This window comes from Cygnus atratus, unplaced genomic scaffold (assembly GCF_013377495.2).
Source record: "Cygnus atratus isolate AKBS03 ecotype Queensland, Australia unplaced genomic scaffold, CAtr_DNAZoo_HiC_assembly HiC_scaffold_103, whole genome shotgun sequence".
Classification (NCBI taxonomy): domain Eukaryota; kingdom Metazoa; phylum Chordata; class Aves; order Anseriformes; family Anatidae; genus Cygnus; species Cygnus atratus.
In genome coordinates this window covers 27,874-49,052 of record NW_026109696.1, presented here as the reverse complement: position 1 = coordinate 49,052, position 21,179 = coordinate 27,874, and the positions used below count along the sequence as shown (strand labels likewise).

The following is a 21,179-nucleotide window of genomic DNA, read 5'->3' as shown; positions in this document are numbered from 1 at the left end:
CCGCGCTCGTCCTGCGCAGAGCGCTGGAGCTGGACCCGGCCAGCAAGGTGCGGGCGCCGGGGGGGGGCGCGGCGGGGCCGCCCCCGCGCCGCCCCGCTGCAGCCCGGCCGCCTCCCCCCGCAGGCCGTCCACGCCGAGCTCGCCCGCCTGGTGAAGCGCCGCGCCCGGCCCGCGGCCCGCGCCGCCCCCGAGGAGCCCCGCGACCGCCCGCGGAGCCCCGGGTGCGTTGGCGAGGCCGTGCCCGGCCCGGTGCACGGCGCGGCCGCCCCGTGCCGCCGGGCAGCGCTCACGGCCGGCTCTGCCCCCAGGGCCCCGCAGGAGGGAGCGGCCTGAGCGGCCCCGGGCCCCGCCCCGCGGGACGGCGGAGGGGCGGCGGCGGCGGCGGACCGGAGTGGGGACTGGGCCCGGCCTGCGCCCCAGAGCTCCACGGGGGGGCGGGGCTCTGTCAGGCCCCGCTCTCCCGGGCGGTGGGCGCGGCTCTGCGGCCCTCGCGCCTGCGCCGCAGCTCTCGGCCTTTTCGCCCCCGCCGGCAGACCGGCGGTCGTAGCCCGCGGCCAATCAGGCGGGGCCGAGCCGGCGCGGCGCGCCAATGGGAGCGCGACGGGGCCAGGCTCGGCGCGGCGATTGGCTGCGGCGCGCCCTTAAAGAGCTGTGCGGGGCGGGGCGCGGGGGGGCAGTGCGGGACGTGGCGGCGGAGCGCGGGGCGGGAGGGAGCGGCGCCATGACCCGTGAGTGCGGGCCGGGCAGCGCCGGGCGGCGGCGCCGCGACCCACCGCTGCGGGGGGAGGGGGCTGGGCCGGGCCGGGCCGGGCCGGGGGAGCGGCGCCGCGCCGGGGAGCGCGGGCTCTGGGGCCGGGCCGGGGACGCGGGCTGGGCCGAGCCGGGCCGGGGCCGGGGCCGAGCCCCGGGGCTGGGCCGGGGGCCTCGGGGCCGGTCTGAGGCGGCCGCGCCGTGGCAGGCGGGAACCAGCGCGAACTGGCACGGCAGAAGAACCTGAAGAAGCAGAGCGACTCGGGCAAGGGCAAGCGGCGGGACGACGGGCTCTCGGCCGCCGCCCGCAAGCAGAGGTGAGCGTCGGCCGGCCCCGCCGGCACCCCTGCCCCGTCCCCGGCCCGTGCCGGCGGTGGTGCCGGTGCCAGCCCGGCGACGCGCTCTCCCGCAGGGACTCGGAGATCATGCAGCAGAAGCAGAAGAAGGCCGACGAGAAGAAGGAGGGCGCCAAGTAGCCCGGGGCTGGGCCGGGCCTCTGAAGCCCCGGGGCCGGGCCGCCCGCCGGCAGGATGCCCAGCGCAGCCCCGGGGCCGGGCCGCCCCGCCGGGGGCCCCGGCAGCAGCGCCCTGCGCCCGCCCCGGGCCCCTCTCCTATTAAAGTAGCTTGTGGAGCCCTGCAGGCCCTGCCTCCTCCCTCTGTGCGCCCGGGCTGGGGGGGGCTGGGGCCGCCCGGAGGGCGGGATGGGGCCGCGGCCGGCGCTGAGCGGACGGACGGACGGACGGAGGGGCTCAGCGCCGCCGCGGAGCGGCCGCAGCCTGACGGCGAGAAACAAAGATGAGGCCGGGAGGGGAGGGCGCAGCTTGCCAGGTCTCCGCGGGCGCCGCCTCGGGGGACCCCGACCGCGGCTGCGGGCGTGCGGGGGGGGCCGGGCCCGGGCGGGGCAGGCGAGGGGAGACGCCCGGGGGACGGCGGAAGGACGGGGATGCGCTGGAAGCCCGGAGGAATGAAACCAGCGGAGGACTGCGTCTGGGATAGAAGGAGCTGTAGTGGGGGCCGCTCGCAGGGAGGCGGCGCGGCTGCGGGGGAGCTGCGGGGGCAGCGGGCGGCGCGGCGGGCCGGGAGCCGGGGGGAGCCGCCGGGCGGGGCCGGGGGCGGGCGATGTCCTGCAGCCCGCCCGCCTCCTGCGCTAGGCCCTGCAGCAGCGCGGAGCTGCCCTCGGGGGAGGGATGCTCACATCCAGGCGGACGCCGCGGCCGCTGCTCGAGCTGCTCGAGCCCGCCGTCCTCTTCACTTCCCTGCGGGGCCAAGCGCGGTGCCGTCAGCCAGGCCCGCTGCCCGGGCGCCGCGCGGCACACCCGGCACGCAGGGCTGCTCACCGGGCGAGGTGCAGCACAGCCTCCACCACGTTGGTGCCGTCCTTGGCGCTGGTCTCGCAGAACAGGCAGTTGTGGGCCTGGGGGAGAGCAGGCGAGTCGGGGGGAGGTCCCGGCCCTCCTGGGCCCCGTCCTGAGCTGTGGCTGCTCACCATGGCCAGCTTCTGCCCGTGGGCCGTGCGGACCCCCGCTGCCTCCGGCAGGCTGGGGCGCAGGTCAGTCTTATTCCCCACCAGCATGAGCGGGAGCGCTGTCTCAGCAGCCTGCTGGAGCGAGGGGCAGCTCGTGGCTCCGGGGCGCACAGCCTGGCTCGAGCAACCTCTGGGGCTGCAGGGCTCTGCCCTTTTTGGTCCAGGTGCTCCCCAAGGCCTGGCTGGTCCCAGGCACTGCTCCACAAACGGCCCAGCTGGAGCAGGTTTGCTGCTGCTCCCACAGCACCATCTGGGGCTCAGCACAGCCTTCCCCAGGGAAGCCCCAGGGCTGCTGCCCTGCTCCACAGGGGCCGTCGGATCCTCCCCTCTACCTTGATGTCCTCAATCCACTGGCGGATGCTGAGGAAGCTGCTCTGGGAGCTGATGTCGTAGAGGAGCAGCACGCCGTGGGCCTTGCGGAAGTAGGACTGGGCGATGCTCCGGTACCTGCAGCAGGGCTGTCACTGCAGGGGGGCCAAGACCCCTGCCCACCCCGGGGCCAGCTGTGGGGACCTGCCAGCCCTGCTGGCTGGATGCCAGAGGCAGGCATGGCTCTGGCTGGCTCTGCTCACCTCTCCTGCCCTGCTGTGTCCCAGATCTGCAGTGTAGTTTGCTCCCCATTCACCAGCAGCTGCTTTATCTGGAAGTCCACCCCTGCCAGGAGGAGCAGTCAGGCCCGGCTCCCTGTGCCCCTGCCCCTCCACCTCAGCCCTGGTACCTAGTGTGGCAGAGACGTCTCTGAACTCATTCGTGCACAGGCGCATCAGGAAGCTGGACTTGCCTGTGCCGCTGTCACCTGCCAGCACCAGCCGGTACATGGGGCAGGGGGGAGCAGACTCCTCTGCTGCCCTGGACCCCTGGGGAGAAGGGGGGAGGAGGGCATTGGGAGAACGGCGCAGCGGGGGTGCCCCCGCTCCCCTCCCCAGCTGGGCTGCGAGCACCGGATGGGGCGTTGCTGGTTACCTCCGGTGGGAAGGCAGGGAGCTTCCTCTTGCAGCAGTGCTGCGCAGGGTGGCAGCAGCCTTCTGCCGGGGGCGCAGGGTCCTGCAGGGTGGCAAACATCACAACAAGGCTTCTGAGCCCGTGGGGTGGGCTGGGGGCCATGGGTAGGCAGAGCGGCATCCCCCTCCCCAGCTGGGGCACGGGGCAGGGCCTCACCTGGGTGCCCCAGCAGGGGCTGGTGGGACGGGCGTCCTCCGAGCTCCAGCTGCTGGCGTCGCTGAGCGAGGCTGTGTCCGTGCTGGAGGCTGAGTTCTGCCGGGGGCCTGTCGCGGGGAGCTGGGGGCGTGGAGAGCAGCCCCCCCTGTACCTGTGCCCAGGGCAGCACTCAGGGAGGGGCGGCCACAGCTGCCCCTGCTCCTCCGCACCCGCTGCTCACCTGCTGTGGGCGTCCTTGGGGAGGCAGGGTGAGGGGTCAGCGAGGGGGCTGCGGGGCTGGAGGGGGGGCGATGGCTGTAGGGGAGGCATCAGTGCGGAGGGGCTCCTGGGGGGGTGTCCACCACTCCCAGCACCCGGGGCTGCGGCAGGTCCCTGGGTGCCGGCTGCAGCCCCCGTGCTGGACCCACCTGAGCTGGGGCACGGGCAGGGCGAGCGGGGAGCCCCAGCAGCGCCCACGCCCCTGCCCTCCCTGCTGCGCCGCGCAGCACTCACCGCTCCGGGGCCCAGGCAGGAGCCCAGCAGCAGGGCTGAGCGCAGGCTGCTGTTGCTCTCACACAGGCTCCTGTTCGTCGCCCTGCCCGGAGGAGCAGCCTGAGCCCCAGGCCGGCAGGGACTGGGACAGGAGCTGGTCCCCGCAGCTGTCCCCTGCCACCGCTTCCCTGCCAGGCTCCTACGTACTGCAGCGTCCTGACGTAGCTCGTGAAGGCCAGGTTCTCCTCCGCCAGCTCCCGCAGGGCCTGCTGCTCTCTGCAGGGACACAGCACCCTCATGGCAGGGCCTCCGAAGGCTGGGGCTGCCCACAGCCTTCCAGCCCCGGCCCCGCAGGGCTGGCAGAGGTGCTGGGACGGCCCCGGGACACCCGGTGTCACAGGGGCGGCCAACAGCAGGCCGGTGGGGACGTGCCAGCTGCTCTGCATGGGCTTCCCGACGGCTGCCGGTGCTCGCAGCACGGCTGGGTGGGCAGCGCTTCCCGACGGGAGCCTGGCCCCGGGCACAGCACGAGCCCGGGGCTGCACCGGGGCCGTCCTGGCTACGGCCAGGGCTGTGTGGGGCACCCGTGGGGCAGGGCCGTGCCGAAGCAGGGGCTGGGTCTGGGGTCCCGCCTCGCCCCCCGCACCCTGCGTGCCACCTCGTGCGCCGCTGCGCCCGCTGCCCGAGGTCCTTCCGCAGCCGCTCCAGCTCTGCCTGCAGCTGGGAGACGCCGGCCTCGGCCTGCCGCAGGGTGCACCGCAGCCGGGCGTTCTCCTGGGCGGGCAGAGTCCCGCTGGCACCGGCGGCGCAGCCCGGGGCCGCGGCCGCCCCCCGCCCCGCGCCCCGCGCCCCGCGCCCGTACCTGCGTGGCGGCCCCGAGCCGCTGCTGCAGCCGCGCGACGCCCGCGCCCCGCCCGCGCCCCTGCATGGCCGGGGGGGGCACAGGCGGCAGCCCCCGGGCAGCCCCGCTCCGGGCGGGACGGGGCCCTCCCCGCTCCGCTCCTGGGGCCGGTGGGCGCGGGGCGCCGGCGGACCCGCGACGGTCCCGGTCGGGCGCGAGGCGCCGCGCGGGGCCCCCGTCGGGCGGCAGCGGGGCCCCGCCGGGGCCGCCCCCCCCGTGTTTGCTTTGCGGGCGGGGCGGGGGCCCGGGGCCGGCCTGCATTCCTGCGGCCGCGCTCGTACCGCGCCCTCCGGCCGCCGGCCCCTCCGGGCTCGCTCCGGGCACGGGCGGGTGCCGGGGGCCCCGTCCGTCCGTCCGTCCGTTCTTCGCGGGGCTGGGCTCGGCCGCGGCGAGCGGAGTGGGAGCGTGGCGTGACTGCGGTGGTGGGAGAGGGGCAGCTGGGGGGGGGGAGTGGGCGCGGGGATCAGGTGGAGATGGGGACGGGAGCAGCCCTGGTGCCAGGGCTGGGTGCAGGGCCTGGTGCTGGCTGTGAGCTGGGGCAGGACCGAGGGCGCTCCCTGGCTGCTCCCTTTCAGGCCAGGCCCCTGCCCCTTGCTCCATGCCCCCGGAGGGCTGGGGGCTGCTGGGGTGTGGCTGGCACCTGCGTTGCCAGACCCATGGCTGCTGTGTGCATGTGGGGCAGATGGCATAGGCTTAACTCAGAGCTTTACATTAAAAAACAAAAATGTATTCAAGGAGCTATTTACAATAACCACACAGCCAGGCAGGCGAGCTGAAGTGGAGGTGGCCAGCGCAGAGCGCTGCTCTCCTGGCAGGCCCCAGGCCAGGGCAGGAGCGATGCCAGAAGGGTGCACGGGCAGGAGCTGCCTCCCTAGCTGGAGGGGCCGCAGCTGTGGCTGAGGCTGAGCACCCGCCACCCAGGTGGTCTCAGGCTGGCCCCTCGATGGCTCCAGCTCAATGCAGGACCAGCGTCCCTGCGAGCTGCTGTAGCAGAGCGCACACCTCCTCGATCCCCCTGCGGTGCTCTGATGCTGCCTTTTCCTGGGACACGAGGTCAGGCGGGGCCCGGGCACAGGACCACGGCATGACCTGTGCACGGGGCCAGGCGCAGTCCGTCCCAGCAGGGACTACGTGGACACACTGATACGGTGTGGGGCGCGTCGCCGCCGCAGGACACGCAAGGCTGGGCTGCTCCGCCGGTGCTGGGGGGAGCCGTGGAGGCAGAGGGGGCTCAGCAGCAGCCACAGGTAGAGCAGGACACAGGCCCAGCATGAAGCCGCCTTCACCCAGAACGTCGACCAGCTGCCATGCGTGAAGGTGGTCTCCAGCACCGCGTTCTCATAGCTGGTGGGAGAGGGCAGGTGTCAGCACCCGAGGGACACCAACAGGGGTGACCCCGGCATCCGCTGGGGATTGGGCAGGGGGCTGTTGGACGAAGCAGCGCAGGTCTGCAGGCACAGAGCCCTACGCTTGCCCAGCACATGACCGGACTGGTGACACTGGCCTGACGTGGAGCAGCCTGTGACAGGCACCAGGCTACGGCCACACCGTGAGCGGGTCAGAGCCGGCTGCTGACGGTGCTGGTGGGCAGCCTGGGCAGGGTGGTTCATCCAGAGTTAGGGAAAAGGAGCAAGGATAAGGGGGGGGGCTGGCCAGCACCCTGAGCCCTACCTGAACCAGTTGGTGAGGGTCATCATGACGTAGAGTGAGGCAAGGAAGAAGACAAAGTGGAAGGCTGAGTAGCTGTAGACCACCCGGTCTCGCTCATCCTGGACGAGGCACTGTCCCCTGGCAGGCTCCTCTTGCTCACACGTCTGCTCTGCACCTGGGAGAGTGCATGACAACAGCTCCTGCACCCTGTCCTGGCCAGCACCCCTGGGGTCTGACGCTGGTGCCCACGTTTGTGTGTTTCTGCAGCCTCTCCCCGACCTGCCGGCACTCACCTCTCAGCTCCTCCTCCATCTTCTCTGGGCAGCAGAAGCAACAGGAAGGTTTCTGTAGAGAGCCAGAGAGGCGAGCTGGTGATGGTGCGGGGGAAAAGGCAGGGACCTGTGGCCACCCCTCCCTGCTGCTGCTGGAGCAGCCCAGCCCCACAGCTGCTGCCCCACTTGGGCAGCCCCTCAGCATCTGGACTGAGCTGGCCCTGCTGGTGCCGCAGCTGCCCGGCTGCAGGGAGCAGGCGCAGACTGGGTAAGCACAGGAGAGTCCCCAGCTGAGCTGGGCAAACCTGCCTCTGCCCCGGGGCTGGAACTGGGGCCCGGGAGGGCTCTGGGTGCTGCATCTGTGGCAGGAGGATGTGGGGCACAGGTGGGGGCGGGCACCGTCCATACTCACTTTAAACTCGAAGCTGTAAACTTTGACCATCCAGAGGGGCCCAAAGACCTCGGCAAGATAGGAGGCTTCATTACTGTGCACGGGAGAGAGGCAGAGGGCATAACGCAAGGGAATGCGCCAGCCCCAGCCCACCCCACGGATCCATCACCTGGCATTGACACAGCAGCAGCAGACTTGCTGTGCCCGGCGTGGGGACGTTACGCTGCCCCTGCCCATCGGGAGACGCCTCTGGGTACAACCCAGCTCCTCCGGCCATGCCACAGGCTGGGGACAGGGTCCCCACACGGTGCTGAGCTGGCTGTGCCCAACAAGGGGCAGTTCTGGGTGCGCTGTGACATGCCGGGTACCCTTGCACCCCGTGCCACGGGCACACGTACCATGCGAAGAGCACGCAGGTGTACATGATGGCAGCCCCCAGGACAGCAACGGTTGTGTCCTCCGTCTGCAGCTCATCCTGCCGGGTGCCGGGGAAGCAGACGGTGAGGTTCTGCCCCTTGTAGAGCACTGCAGGGAGGTGGAGGTTAGAGGGGGGTCGTGTCCCAAGGGCTGGCTGTCCACAGAAGGTGGGACCACTCACCTCTCTCCGGAGGGCGGCTGGACAGCGCAGAGAAGGTAAGGTACATCACGTAGCAGCTGATGATGGAGGACTGCAGCAGCCCTGACCGCGGCTGCTCTGCAAGGAGAGGGGTCAGAGGCTTCGTGTGGGCTCCAGGCAGTCCCCTCCTGTGGGTCTCCTGCCCAGAGCCCCGTGCCAAGGCACAGAATGGGGCCAGCAGGAGCTGGGGCCTCCCCAGGTGCCCACTGCTCTTGTGCTGAGCTGGGAGCTTGCAGCTGCCCTCCCGGTGCTGGGATGCAGCTAGCCCTGCGCCTCGCCAGGCAGTGCCGTGCCGTGTGGCGCTGTGCAGTACTCACTGAGCCGCACGCAGGGCGTGATGGAAATGAAGGACACGATGCCGCAGAGGCTGCCGTTGACGGTGAGCAGCGCCTTGTTGAGCTGGCAGGCAGCCGGGTGGGTGTAGTACTTGTAGAGGAAGGAGAAGGCGGCAGAGGCAAGGGTGTAGAAGGCGGCGGTGGCCAGCAGCACGGCCAGGTACCAGCGCTTGTCCTGCGCAGCGCCTGTCAGCCTGCCGGGACAGGGGTGAGAGCCTGGGGCACTTGGGCACCCAGCCGGCCGCACCGGCACTCACCAGTTCTTGTTCCAGGTGTGCGCGAAGGCGGTGATCAGCACCAGCTGGATGAGGATGAAGGCAAAGCCCCCGCAGACGCCCGTGTAGTGCCAGGCTGCAGGGGGAGAGGGCGGTGGTGGGGCTGGCACGAGGCGGGGGGGACTTGGGGCCATGGGCAGGGGCTGGCCTGGGCGGGGCGGGGGACGCACCTCGAATGAAGCCGTCCTCAGGGATGAAGAAGCTGGCGGCACAGAGCCCCACCAGCACCAGCAGCTTCAGGAACCAGAACCTGCGGGGCAGCGAGATGCAGGACGGGGGCGCCCAGCAGCCCCGGCAGCCCCCAGCCCCTTCCCCGGTCTGTACCTGTTGTGGAGCTGAGCGCGGCAGTCTGTGCTGGAGCGCACGTTGAGGAGCAGGGCGGCCTGCAGCAGGTGGAAGCAGGCGGTGCCGAAGCAGACCCGGTACACGGCCGAGGAGCCCACGAGCCGCTCGCAGTCTGTGCCGCCAGGCAGGTGCTGGCACAGCACGGCCGAGAAGGGCACCTGCGGGCACGGCGAGGGGCTGGGACCGGCGGTGTGCCCGCACCGCGGGGACCCCTGGCACCCCCCGCACCCTCAGCACAGTGGGACCCCGATGCCCCCAGCACTCCCAACGCCCTCGCCATCCCCGGCACCCCCTCGCTCCGGGCAATGGCTGCACCTGCAGTGCCCCTGGCTCCCCGTTCTCCTTGGCACCGCCAGCACCCCCGCTGCTCCCAGCCCCCCCAGGCCCCCCAGCGCCCGGGGTCGCCCAGCTCCACCGTTCACCTTCTCCCTCACGGCCTGTGCCACGGTGCGGGACAGCATGAGGCAGCACACGGCGGAGGCCAGGACGTGCAGGAGGGTGTAGAGGACGCGGGTGCCCGTGGACACGCGGAGCCCGCGGCAGGGGCTGCAGCCACACCCGCGGCACAGCTGGGGGGGCAGCGCAGTCAGCGGAGACCCGCAGCCCCCCGCCCCGGCCCCCCGTTCACCCCGGGGTCCCACCTGGCCCAGCAGCGAGTGCAGGAGGCGGCCGCGCGCCCTCGTGCCCGCCATGGCCCGGCTCAGCCCCGCTGCCCCGGCGGGATTAGGGGGATTGTCGGCTCGTCCCGCCCCGCCATCTGCTCCGGGGAGCGGGCCGGGGGGGGATTAGCGGCTGAGCCCCCGCAGCCCCTCGCCGCGGGTCTCTCACGGGCACGGCGAGGCCCTGAGGGGCCGGGCACGGGGCTGTGGGGGGGCTGTGCTGGGGGGCTGTGTTTGGGGGCGGTGTTTGGGGAGGGGTTTTGGGGGGGGTGTTTGGGGGGGGTGTTTGGGGGGTGTTTTGGGGGGGTTTTGGGGGGGTGTTTGGGGGCTGTGTTCGGGGGCTGTGTTTGGGGGGGGGTGTTTGGGGGGGTGTTTGGAGGGGGGTTTGGGGGGGGTGTTTGGGGGGGGTTTGGGGGGGTGTTTGGGGGGGTGTTTGGGGGGGTTGTTTGGGGGCTGTGTTTGGAGGCTGTGTTTGGGGGCTGTTTGGGGGCTGTGTTTGGGGGGGGTGTTTGGGGGGGTGTTCGGGGGGGTGTTTGGGTGCTGTGTTCGGGGCGGTGTTCGGGGGCTGTGTTTGGGGGGGGGTGTTTGGGGGCTGTGTTTGGGGGGGGTGTTTGGGGGCTGTGTTTGGGGGGGGGTGTTTGGGGGCTGTGTTCGGGGGGGCTATGGGGACACGGTGGCACTGCCGGTGCCGTGGCGACGGCTGGCGCTGGGGAAGTGCGGGTGAGGGGGGGCTGAGGCGGGGGAACCGAGGCGGGGAGCAGCGCACGGCCCCTGCGGGCCCCCCCGGGCCTGGGGCGGGCGGAGAGCCCCGGCACCGCCCGCCGGCCTCCCGCCGCCCGGGGGCGCTCTCGCACCCCGGGGGCGCCGCTCCCGCCCGGCGGAGCCCTCTCGCTGCTTCCGCCGCCGTCACGTGGCCGGAAGCGGGCGTGCGGGCGGCGCGATGGCGGCCGAGGGGGACGTGGAGCTGGAGCTGGAGACCGAGCCCAACGGCTCCGGCGGCGGCGGCAGCGACGGGGCGGGCGGGAGGGCGGCCGAGAAGCCGCGGAAGCACGACAGCGGGGCGGCGGACCTGGAGAGGGTGACGGACTACGCGGAGGAGAAGGAGATCCAGAGCTCCAACCTCGAGACGGTGCGGCCGGGGGGGGGCGGCGGGGGGGGGGGCCGGGGGGCTCCCGGGGGGCTCCCGGCGGGCCGGGGGGGGCCGGGGGGTCCCGGTGCCCCCGGTGCCGCGCCCCGCCGTGACCGCGCTCGTCCCGCCAGGCCATGTCGGTGATCGGAGACCGGCGGTCCCGGGAGCAGAAGGCGAAGCAGGAGAGGTAACGGAGCGGCCCCGCGCTCGGCCCCGGCGCCGCGTCCTGGGGGAGACGGAGCCGTCCCGCCGCGGAGCGTGCCCGGGCGAGGGGGGAGGCCCGGCCCTCACCGGCGGCGGGCGCTGCCTCGTTGCAGGGAGAAGGAGCTGGCGAAAGTCACCATCAAGAAGGAAGACCTGGAGCTGATCGTAAGTGGCGGCGGGGGCGGGGGGCAGCGCGTCCCCAGCCCCGGTGCCCGGGGGCTGGCACCGCCCCGGCTGGGGAATCCCGGCGGCCCGGGGCTGCGGCGCCCCAGGCGGGCCGAGCCCTGCCCGGGCCGGGCCCGCGGCCGTTTGGTGCCTGCTGCAGCGGGCGGCGGCTGTCTTCCTGCAGATGAACGAGATGGAGATTTCGCGGGCGGCTGCAGAGCGCAGCCTCCGGGAGCACATGGGCAACGTGGTGGAGGCTCTGATCACCCTCACCAACTAAGCGTGGGCCCCGCGGCTGCGCTGGCGCTGCCGTCCCCTGCTGCGGGAGCGGCCCCTCGCCCGACACAGCCCGGCTGGAGAGGAGGCGTATTAACTTATTGAATAAAGGCACCAGCGGGAGCAGGCGTCCCTGTGGCTCGCGCGGCGCCCAGTGCTTCCCCCGGGGGCAGGTTCCGGAGGGCGCCCGGCCCCAGGGAGCACAGGGGGAAGATGTGTGGTGGTGGGGCCGCCCTGCACCCCACGGCCAGAGAGCAGCCACTGGTCCCTGCCGACAGAGGAGTCGGCCTGCCCCGGGGCTGGCACCAGGCTCGAGCTCCTCCCGGGGACGGGCTGCGAGGGGCTGGGCTGTTCCTGAGCAGGGCGCGCACACGCCAGGCTGCACGGGGCAGCCGCAAGAGCGCCGCTGCCGCTTCCTTCTCTGCGAGCCAGCCGCAGCTGGAGGCCGGACGTGCAGGCGGCTGTAGACCCAGGACGTGAGCGCCGGGCAGGGACCAGCCTGGAGCAGCCCCTGCCTTGCCCCTGGGCACCTGCCCCACCCCTGAGCGCAGGCAGGAAGCCCAGAGGAGCGGTGACAGCGTCACCTGCGTCCCACCCGTTAACGCGGGGCTCTCCCCTTTCCTGGGGAGGGGAGCCGGCGCTGTGGGGACGCTGCTCCCCTGCAGCCGTCCTGCTGCCGTGGCAGGGCAGGGGAAGCACTGCGGGGGGGGCACCGGCACGTCTGCGCCCGGAGCGAGGCACAGAGGGCAGCCGAGCGCCTGGCGGGCTCCTCCACGGACACCGCTACCCAAGTCTTAGGAAAAAATCGCTTTAATCAAAACAATCCCCTCCCCCTGCCCGGGTAGAAAAGCCAAGCCCTGCAGAAACAGGGTTAGGAAACGTTGTTACAGCTGCTCCAAACCAAGAAGGGGGCCCGACCTGGCAGCGGGAGGGTACGGGGCACAGGGAGATGCTACGGAGCAGACATAAAAGTCCGCAGTTCCTCTGAAGGTGGGGGCGCTGGGGGCAGGGGGTGCCGTGCTCCCGCACAGCCGTGCCCGGCGCTGCCGAGGCGCTTTCAGGGTGGGGGGGCGGTGACACAGCCGGGGCTGGGCGGCTCGGGCGGGCGGCAGCCTCCGCGGGAGCCAGGCGTGGAGAAGGCCGCGGCTGCGCAGTGCGGGCGCATCGTGCCGCCGGGGAGGGCGCGGAGCAGGGGCACAGAACGGCGCGGCGCGGCCCAGCAGTGTTTTGTCCCCTCTGTTCCTGCTCAGGCTCTCGGGCAGCTGGCACAGCAGCGCCTTCCCGCCCGGCGGTCAGCCTCGGGACGCCTCCCGCGCACCTCCTTAGGTCGTTTTCCGCTTCTTGGCTGAGGGTCTCTCAAAGACATCCCGCACGCCTGCTGCCTTCTGCTTGAAGAACTTGGTGTTCTGGGCGCTCTCCTGGCCCCAGGCGGAGTCAAACGAGGTGGTGTCCTGGTCCACCAAGTGCGTGTACTTCGTCCGCCCCGAGCGCCCGAAGTTCTTGACCTGGGAGCGGCCAAGCCGGTGAGCGGCCCCTCGGGGGAGACGCGGGGACCCTGCCCTCTCGCACCACGGCTCCTCCCCCCGCTGCGCACAAGCCCCTGGCCGTCAGCCGCCCGCACCCACCTGCATGACTTTGGGCAGGATGGTCTTGTTGAAGTGGTCCTCGAGGGTCGGGGCGCTGAAGTCCCGCTTGTACACCTCCTCGTCCTCATCCTGCGGGGGAAGGGCACACCCGCCTGAGCTGCAAGCTTCTGCCGGCAAGTGCCAGGAGCAGCGAAGAGCCCCCAGCAGCCGGTGCCGCTGCTCCGCTCCGGGACTGCCGCAGCGCCTGCGGTCCCGCCCGCCCTCAGGACTCGAGCAAGGCCGTGCTGCTGCTCACCCCGTCCCGCCACCCCGGCGGGCAGCTCACGTCACCCCGGTCACTCCAGCCGCGCGCTGCCACCGAGGGCTGGCCCTTGCCCCACGCGCGTGGCCCAGCCCCGGGCCGGACACCGCAAGGGGAAGCGCCCCCGCGGCAGCCGCGTGGTCCCACAGGGCGCCGCCGCGGGACCGGGCTCTGGCCGCAGCACTCACCATGAAGAAGGCGCCGCGGTGGTAGTACTTCTGCAGGAACTTGTATTTGCCCTTCACGGCCTTGTTGGTGATGACCTTGCCGTTGGCCCGCAGCTCGGCGCGGCGCTCCTCCTCCGTCAGGTTCCGCATCCGCTCGATCTCCGCCTTCTCCTTTTCCATGCTGGGCAGGAGAAAAACCCTGAGCCCCAGGCCCCCCGCACCCCCCAGACAGGGCAGCTGCTGCCACCGGGGCCCTTCTGAGGGGTCGCCGTCACTGGCTCCGTAACAGAGCAACGGCGCCCCGAGGGTTTTTGGACGCTTTCTCTAGGCAAGAGCGCGCTGCCAAAAGGGGGTCAGGAGGAGATGCCCCAACTGTCCGCTGCCCCGCGGGGCCCAGGGCCGCAGGCACTCCCCTCCTGCCTGAGCACACAATACTCACGCTTCTCGTTCTTCGCGGTCCCGTTTGATGCGCTTCAGCTCACGTACTTTCCAGGCCTCGTACTCCTCCTCGTCGTTCTCGTCGTCAGTGTCGAGGGCATCCAGCGCTGCCAGCGAGCGTTTGTTCTCCTCCAGCTCCTTCTTCGCTTCCTCCTCCACGATCTGGAGGCAGGACCGAGCTCAGCCCGTTGCACTGCCTGCCCCGCGCAGACCCCAGCCTGCCCCGCGGTACCTTGAGCGTGTATTTGCGCCTCTCCTCTGCCAGTCTCTTTGCTTCCTGCTCCAGCTCCTTCTGCTTCAAGGCTTCTGCTTCTCGCTCCTGAACCGTGATTCGGTCCTTCCTGTAGGCACGGGCCACAGAAACCTTCAGCCTTTTGGCGAGCTACTTCAGTTCTGGTGTTGCCCAGCCCAGGGCCTGCTCCCCCTGCGGCCGCAGGCACGCACAGGTGGCAGAAGATCCTGCCCGTGGCTGTGGAGCACGGCAGAGCTTGCTGCTCGCTTCCCACTGCGCTGCACCTGCCCAAAGCCCCGTCGGAACCGCGCTGCCGCTCAGGCCCAGCCGTGCCCTGTCAGGACGCTGCAGCTCTCTGCCCTCCCCCCCCGCAGGAGCAGATCTGTGCGCGGCACCCAGCTGCCCGCTCTGCCACCTACTTGCGGATGAAGACGGGTTTGAGCCGCGGCTCCATTTCATCCTCGCTGTCTGTGTACTCCTCGTACTCGGACTCTGACTCGGACTCCTCTCCAGATCTGCCCTCGTCTTCCAGCTCCATCACCTCCAGCTCCTCGGTCTTCCTCTCTTGCGCTCGCTGGCGCATCATCCCGCGCCGACGCTCGATCTCCTAACGGAGACGCATCGCGCGCCGTCAGCCCTGCTCCTGCTTCCTCCTCCCTTTTCCGTTCAGAGAGTGCGGTGCTCCGAACTCGCAGGCTATGAGATCGCCCCCCCCGCAGGGTGGGGGCAGCCTCCCCCAGCGCCCCGTAACCCCCAAGCCAGCGTCACACCGCCGCTGCTGCGACCCAGGTGCCGGCCCTCGCTCGGTCCCCGCAGGCAGCTCCCATCCGTATGAATGCAATTCCAGCCGTGGCGCTCGGGGACCCCTCCGGGCTACCCCTGTTCAGCAACGCGAGCGTACCTCATCGTCGATCTCTTCCTCTTCCTCCTCGCTGGTGTCCTCTCGCTCCAGGCGCCATGCTTCGCCCTCCACCTCAGAATCGCTTTCTCCAACCACTTCAGGCTCCACGATCTTACGGTGCCGTGCCAGCCTACAACGGAGCCCGGTTAAATTCAGTACTCTAAGTGCAATGGGACTGCGGGAAGCGAACTGCTCCATGGGGGAGCCTCCCCTTAACCGGGCCCGACAGCCGAAGCAACTCCGCGGGAGAGCCCAAACAGCACTCGGCCGCTCTCTGCCCCAGGCACGTTTTACGCAGAACCCCGTCTTTCCGTCAGCACCGAGCTTTAGCGCGTTACGGCAACTTTTGTTTCAGAGGCTGCCTGCACCACCCAAAGCACGCCCGAACGCGGGGCTGAGCCCTGGCCCCGTGACCGCGGGCTCTCGGGGCAGCTCCCGGGGCAGCCCAACGCAGCCGGAGGGGGCGACAGCCCGGGGCGGCTCCGGCGCCGGCAGGGCGCGCGGCCAGCCTCTGGGGGCGTTCTGCAGCCCGCCTGCGGCACAGCCGCGCCCGGCGCCCCGGCCCCGCTCCCCGCGGCGCTCACCGCTCCTCCACGTCCTCCGTGACGCGGTTCTGCAGCCGCCGCAGCCGGGGGTCGTTGGCGACCTCCTCCTCCTGCTCCTCGGGCTCGGCCTCCTGCTCCTTCGCCTTCTTGATGAACTGGAACTCCTCGTCCTCCTCCTCCGAGGACTCCATGGGCGCGTAGTCGGGCCGCTTCCCGGACACGTACCGCTTCACCTTCACCTTCTCCATGGACAGCTCCCCTGCGGGGCCGCCGTTACCGGGCCGCCAACGCCGCCGCCGGGCCCCCCCCGCCGCCCGCCGGCGCCCCCCGCTCACCCTTCTCGTTGCGGACGGGCACGGCGCCCGCCGTGGACTGGATGGGCGGCTGCTTCATCAGGGCGCTGGGCACCGACATGGCGGCGGCGGCGGCGGGACCCGGCGGGGCGGGACGCGGCGGGACGCGGCGGGCGACGGCAGCCCCCGGCGGCGCAGCGGCGGCACGGCTCCACTTCCGGCGGCGCACCGGAGGCGGAAGCCTGAGCGCTCTGCCGCGGGTGGCCGGAAGTGACGGCGCGCGCCGCGAGGGTCACTTCCGGCGCGCCGCTGGGGCTGCGGGCGGGCGGGGCCCGCCCGGGAAGGCGGCTCGGGGGCGGCCCGGGGCGGGGCGGGGCCGGGCCGCGGGTGCTGGGGGCGCGTCCCCGGCCGGGTGCGGAGCCCCTGGCGCGTCCCCGCGCTGCTGCCGGCGGGGGGCCGAGCCCCGGCACAGCGCGGGGCAGCCGCTGCGCCCCGGCCCGGCTCCAGCGCCCGCTGGCGGCGCCCGCAGGGGCTGCCCCCGGTGAGCGCCAGCCCCGGCCCGCGCGGGGGGGGCGCCAGCAGCCCCTCGCTGGGTGCCCGCCGCCGCTGCCGGCCGGAGGCCGGGGCTGGCACGGGCGCAGCGGGAGCCTCCCGTGGGGCTTCGCCCCGCTGCCCCGGGCTGCCCGGGCTCCCCCGCGGTGCCGGCGGTGTGGCGGCGTCGGGAAGTGCCCGTGGGCACGGCCCCTTCGTGGCAGCCGGACGGACTTTCTGGAAGCTGCCCGGTGCCGCCTGCGTAAGCGTGCCCCCGCCCGTCAGCCGGGTTTCACACGGGAAAGCCGCCCCGGGCGCACCTGGCGGGGACTTTTGTGAGGGTCGCCCCTGCGCCAGCAGCGCGGAAGTGAAGGCTTTTCTTGAAGTGGGGCAAAGCTGTGCCGCAAACCAGGTGGCAACGTCTGCAGCTCTGTGCTGCCTTCTCGGAAGAAAGGAAGAGGTTTTACCTTCCGGAAAGTCTCAGTGCAGGACTCAGTCTGGGGCGCATCCTGCAGCGGAAGGTCTGGGAAGCAGGAGGATGGGCCGTGCTTTAACCTCACGTGCCAGTGCTTGCTGTGCCCCCGCAGACACCCCAAGGGTCTGTTGCGAGCCGTGGGAGGGTCGCTGCTGGAGGTGGGCAGCCAGGAAAGCCGAAAGCAAGCGTGTTCTCCCAGCCAGCGGCGCAGCGCTGAAGCTCGATCCCGAAGGAAGCGCAGGGAACTCTCCCTTTTGGTGTCCCTGGCTTCAGGCTGGGAGCCGTCCTGCGGGAGGATTAGCCCAGCCAGCGCAGGTCTCTGGTCCCCCAGGACCACAACACGGCTGAGGCCGGAGGCACCTCTGGGTCCCTCTGGTCCAACCCCTGCTCCAGCAGGGCCACCCAGAGCAGGGTGTGCAGCACCACGTCCGGGCAGCTTTAGAAGCTCTCCGAGGAGGAGGCCCCAGCACCTCTCGGGGCAGTCTGTGTTAGTGCTCCATCACCCACAAAGCAAAGAAGTGCTTCCAGGCGTTCAGGCAAATCCCTGCGTTCCAGCTTGTGCCCCGTGTCTCTTTCCCTGGCACTCGCTACCACTAAAAGAGCCTGCCTCTGTCCTCTCTGCGCCCCGCCCTCAGCAGTTTAGGCGCCGGTGAGATCCCCCCGAGCTTTCTCATCTCCACGCTGAGCAGCCCCAGCTCCCGGTCCGGCAGGGGCAGAGCTGATTCCCAGCAGCCGCCCTGCCCCGCTCTGGGCCCCGCTCCTGGGGGACAGTCCCCACGGCGGCCGCAGGGCTGTGAGGCTGGCGGCGGGGCAGATGAGGCCGCAGGGCGGCGAGGCTCTCTCCCGGGAAATCCCTCGCCCCGGGCAGGCCCGGCGGGGCGGCAGCCCCCGCTGGGTGAGGCCAATCCTGCCGGTGCTGCGGCGGGAGCGCGGCTGCTGACCCACGCGAAGAGGTTCCCAGACCCGGGGCGCGCAGGGCCAGCCGCTCCTGCCGTCCGCCCGGCATCTCCGCCGCCTGCTCGCGCTGAGCAGGAGGGGGCCGTTGGCTCTCCCCAGGGCCCCGGTGCTTCTGCTGCCCGCGCAGCCGCTGGAGGAGCTGCGCTGCGCGGCCCGGCCCCAGCGCTGCGGCGTCCCCCGTGCCCTGCAGCTTGTGCTGTGCCCTGGTGCCCCGGCACGGGAAGCTTTGCGCTCCTGCAGCAGCCAGTACCCGGGGTAAATAAGAGCTCGTTCTGGCGTTCCTGGCCTGTTGTCTGGATGACAACCAGAGCTCCGGGCCAGCTGCCTGCGCTGCATTCGATGATCAGATGAGATATTATTCTTGTGTGGTTGTCACAGTGTGTTCCCACCTAATGAATCCTGTGTCACCATGGCAAGGAGCGAGCTTCAACGCGTGACTCCGTGGGTGAAACAATTAGGCACACCAGTTAAAGGAAGGCTTAAAGTTAAAGTTAGAGTTAAAGTTAAAGTTAGAGTTACAGTTACAGTTACAGTTACAGTTAAAGGAAGGCGCACAAAGCACATAATGTCCTGATCAGGTGAAGCTACGCTCGAGGCCTCGGCAAACGGGGAAATGCGTTCACTGGCTGGTTCAGTGCTGTGACCGCAGGGGGTTGAAGCTGTGGCAAGCAGCAGCCCTAATCCTGTGACGTGCCTCTCTCCCCGTGTCCCCAGAGAGCCGCAGGCACCTGAAGGAGCCACATGCTGACGTGGCAGGAGCCACAGCGGGCTGGGACTGACCCCGCAGGCGCAGGCTGTGGGCTCCCCCCTGGCGGGGTCCTGTGGTGCTGTCCTGGGCCCGGAGAGCGAGCCCGCGCCGTGCCAGCTGCACCAGGGTGCCGCAGCTCTGCAGCCGTCCTCGTCGCCCCTCCGGGGACAGGGGACGCGGGCTGGCAGCAGTGCTGAGCAAGCCCTCCCGGCCCTCTGAGGCACGCAGGGTGACGGCGGCCCCGCTGCGGGCTGCGTGTGGGCTCTCAGCGCGGGTGTTCCTGTGGGCACCGCAGCGTGCTGAGCGTGCTGAGGGCGGGTGAGAGCATCTCTTTGCCTGGACAGTTACAGAGCGAGCGGGGGCAGGAGGTGGTGGCTGCGACTCGCAGCCCAGAGCAGGGGCAGCGGCATGGCGGGCTGCAGTTGTGATGCCTTGGCAGCCTCGCTGCTGTTGATGATAAGGGCAGAAGGCAGATAAAGCCACAGAGCCACGCTGTGCCGCCGCTGTTTGTCTGCAGGCTGCACCGCGAGGCAAGGTCAGGGTGTCTGGGCTGGATCCCCAGCCCCCCACGTGTGAGCACGGCCAGATGTTGTGTCTGGGAGCGCGGCTGCGAGCGCAGCCTCCCGAGCCTCGCAGCGCGCAGCCCCCGCGGCTGTCCCAGCCCCGCGCGCCGGGGCCCGGAGCCTGCCTGGCGCGGGGCTGCCATGCTGCGAGTAAACACTGCCTGATCGATTGGGTGCCTCTCGGTGTCCGTCTGCCATCGCTGCCTTCTGTTTGGTTTTCTCAGCTGTTTGTGAGGGTCCCAGCCCTACCTCCCCAGCTTCTCCACTCTGCTGCCCGTCTTCTCCCAGCACTGTGGCGGTCCTGCTGCGCCCCCGAGCCCACCTTCAGGCTGGAGGTGCCTGCGAACAGGGAGGGGTGCTGCCCCACCACCGCGCTGCCCACTGCAAAGCACTGGCCCACGGGCAGTGTCACCGTTGGAGCTTGTGCAATCTCTGCAAGAGACAGCCAAAAATTGACCTGATTTTTCTGTGAAAGTAGGTTTCTATTGATTGCAGTGTGTGGCTCAGCAGGGGAAGCCATGGGACACTGTGGCGCGGGATGCCTCGTGGGCAGCTGCTGGGCAGCTGGCGGGTGCCGTGCACTGGGAGTCACACACAGAGCTCCTGGCAACTCCTGGAGTGCGCTGATGCTACCAAGTAAAGGCCACCAAACTCAGTGAGACGTTTGAGAGGAGGGTTTGTGGTCCTTGCACGCCCTGCCACGGCAACTACTGCACCCCTCCACTGTCCCCTGCAGGCAGCAGCTGAGGAGGAAGCTCTGAGCAGCTCCCCAGCTTTCAGAGGGTCGGCAGCCGCTCCGATCCCGAGGGGCTGCTGGCAGCAGGTCCCGCTCTGCGCTCCGGCTGCTCCCAGGTGAGCGGCGTTGTCTTTGGCAGGAGGAGCGATCGGCTGTGCCTGTCCAAGTCTAAGTGTGCAAGAGAGATGTGCTTCCTGCTCTCCTGCCCTGGAGCACCGAGATAAGGTGACAAGGGGTCCTTTGTCAGCTCCTCTCCCCACAGCCCGAGGTGCCGCAGGGCCAGGTGGAGCAGCTTTGTCCCCTGCCTGGGCATAGCCGGGGGCTCCTGGAGGAGGCACCTGAGGTAAGGCCCGGGCAGGGGCGGGGGCGGGGGCAGTGGCAGACGCGGGACGTGCCGGACCCATATATCTGGGTCGCACACGGAGGGCCCAGGGCAGCAGGAGGCTGTGCAGCGTGGCGGAGGCCGGGAGCGAGCGCTGCAGGGCGCGAGGGCCCCGGGCTGCCCCAGCCCCACAGCTCGTGCGGCCGGCCGGGACCCTCTGGGGCAGTCGTGGTGGGCACCGGGCGGCCTGCAGCCCCTGCTCCTGGCACCGGGCTGTAACCAGGCACTGCCCTGCAGAATTAACCTAGTTTAGCAAAGAAAACTGCCCTGTGCCAGATTTTCTGGGCTGTTCTCGGCATCTCAGTTACCAAGGTGACTGTTTCCTGTGCGATTGCTAATGCTTCATATCTCGATCATGATATCTCGGTGACTTCCTTTTTTCTGTGAGATGTGCGACCTGCTCCTATCCTGGGCTTCTCCAAGCCCCTTCTGAAGCGTGCAGGATTCAGGTCAGTTGGGGTTCTGCTGCTTTTTTTTCTCGCACTGCCTTTCGCATCGCTCTTGGACACGCAGACCCCGTGTGCGGGGACGGCGGCGGGTCGGTGTCTGGGAAGGAGCGAGGCCGGGACGACCGGCGTTCACTTCTCGCCTTTCCTCCCGGCACCTGGATCGGCCGCGGAGGCTTTTTTCGACGGCCGGGCCCGGTGGTTTCCAGCCCGAACGCTCCTGGGCTTCCGCGGGTGCCCCCCGGACGGCCTCTCCGCCGCGCTGCTCCGCGCCAGCCCGGGGCCGCACCGCGGCGCCCCCAGCCGGGCCCGAGGCCGCGCTGCCCCCGCGCCCCCCCCCCGCTCCCCGCTCCCCGGGCCGGGCCGAGCCGCTCCCTGCGTGCGGGCTCGCGGTGCGCCCGGGGGCGCGGAGCAGCCGCCTGCCGGGCGCCCTCCGCGGCGGGGCCGGGCCCCGGGAGCCCCCGGCCGGCGGCGGCGGGGGCCGGGCAGGGGGTTGCGGCCCGAGCCCCGGCCCTCCGGCGCCCGGGGACCCGGCGGGGGCCGCGGCCGGCGGCGGCGGCGGCGGCGCCGGTGCGGGCGGGGCGGGCGGCGGTGACGGCATCCGGCGGCGCCCGGCGGAGCGGCGGCCGTGCCGCGCCGTGCCGGGCCGGGCTGCGCCGCGCCGGGCCGTGGCGGGCCGGGCCGGGCCGGGCCGAGCCGAGCGGAGCGGGGCCGAGCGGGGCGCGCACCCCGCGCCGAGCGGGGCCGAGCGGGGCC

At 71.4% G+C, this 21,179-nt stretch overlaps 5 protein-coding genes across 5 annotated transcripts; 2 read left to right on the top strand and 3 right to left on the bottom strand.

The window, feature by feature from the left end:
• The first annotated feature begins 619 nt into the window (after window positions 1-619).
• Window positions 620-1,389, top strand: SERF2 (small EDRK-rich factor 2). The gene is made up of 3 exons (XM_035568897.2): window positions 620-728; window positions 959-1,067; window positions 1,163-1,389. Exons 1-3 carry the CDS (start codon window positions 722-724, stop codon window positions 1,224-1,226), a joined length of 180 nt encoding a protein of 59 aa, XP_035424790.1. The 5' UTR covers window positions 620-721; the 3' UTR covers window positions 1,227-1,389.
• Window positions 1,390-1,854: 465 nt separating this feature from the next.
• LOC118259402 (ras and EF-hand domain-containing protein-like) lies at window positions 1,855-4,832 on the bottom strand. The gene is made up of 12 exons (XM_035568896.2): window positions 4,767-4,832; window positions 4,551-4,678; window positions 4,112-4,180; window positions 3,926-4,007; window positions 3,654-3,727; window positions 3,434-3,584; window positions 3,239-3,319; window positions 2,994-3,132; window positions 2,848-2,929; window positions 2,608-2,722; window positions 2,088-2,470; window positions 1,855-2,006 (listed from the first exon to the last, which is right to left on the bottom strand). The coding sequence occupies exons 1-12, from the start codon at window positions 4,830-4,832 to the stop codon at window positions 1,898-1,900; spliced, it is 1,479 nt and encodes a 492-aa protein (XP_035424789.2). The 3' UTR covers window positions 1,855-1,897.
• A 1,100-nt stretch (window positions 4,833-5,932) lies between these two features.
• Window positions 5,933-9,381, bottom strand: SERINC4 (serine incorporator 4). Its single transcript, XM_050716626.1, has 12 exons — window positions 9,331-9,381; window positions 9,112-9,258; window positions 8,669-8,847; window positions 8,515-8,594; window positions 8,327-8,420; window positions 8,052-8,263; window positions 7,717-7,812; window positions 7,517-7,643; window positions 7,140-7,212; window positions 6,735-6,800; window positions 6,477-6,619; window positions 5,933-6,149 (listed from the first exon to the last, which is right to left on the bottom strand). Exons 1-12 carry the CDS (start codon window positions 9,379-9,381, stop codon window positions 5,933-5,935), a joined length of 1,485 nt encoding a protein of 494 aa, XP_050572583.1.
• An 868-nt stretch (window positions 9,382-10,249) lies between these two features.
• HYPK (huntingtin interacting protein K) lies at window positions 10,250-11,245 on the top strand. The gene is made up of 4 exons (XM_035568954.2): window positions 10,250-10,477; window positions 10,609-10,664; window positions 10,795-10,846; window positions 11,031-11,245. Exons 1-4 carry the CDS (start codon window positions 10,289-10,291, stop codon window positions 11,124-11,126), a joined length of 393 nt encoding a protein of 130 aa, XP_035424847.1. The 5' UTR covers window positions 10,250-10,288; the 3' UTR covers window positions 11,127-11,245.
• Window positions 11,246-11,914: 669 nt separating this feature from the next.
• Window positions 11,915-15,833, bottom strand: MFAP1 (microfibril associated protein 1). The gene is made up of 9 exons (XM_035568924.2): window positions 15,628-15,833; window positions 15,332-15,551; window positions 14,748-14,877; window positions 14,266-14,453; window positions 13,847-13,955; window positions 13,616-13,776; window positions 13,198-13,357; window positions 12,748-12,837; window positions 11,915-12,627 (listed from the first exon to the last, which is right to left on the bottom strand). Exons 1-9 carry the CDS (start codon window positions 15,704-15,706, stop codon window positions 12,445-12,447), a joined length of 1,320 nt encoding a protein of 439 aa, XP_035424817.1. The 5' UTR covers window positions 15,707-15,833; the 3' UTR covers window positions 11,915-12,444.
• Window positions 15,834-21,179: the final 5,346 nt, after the last annotated feature.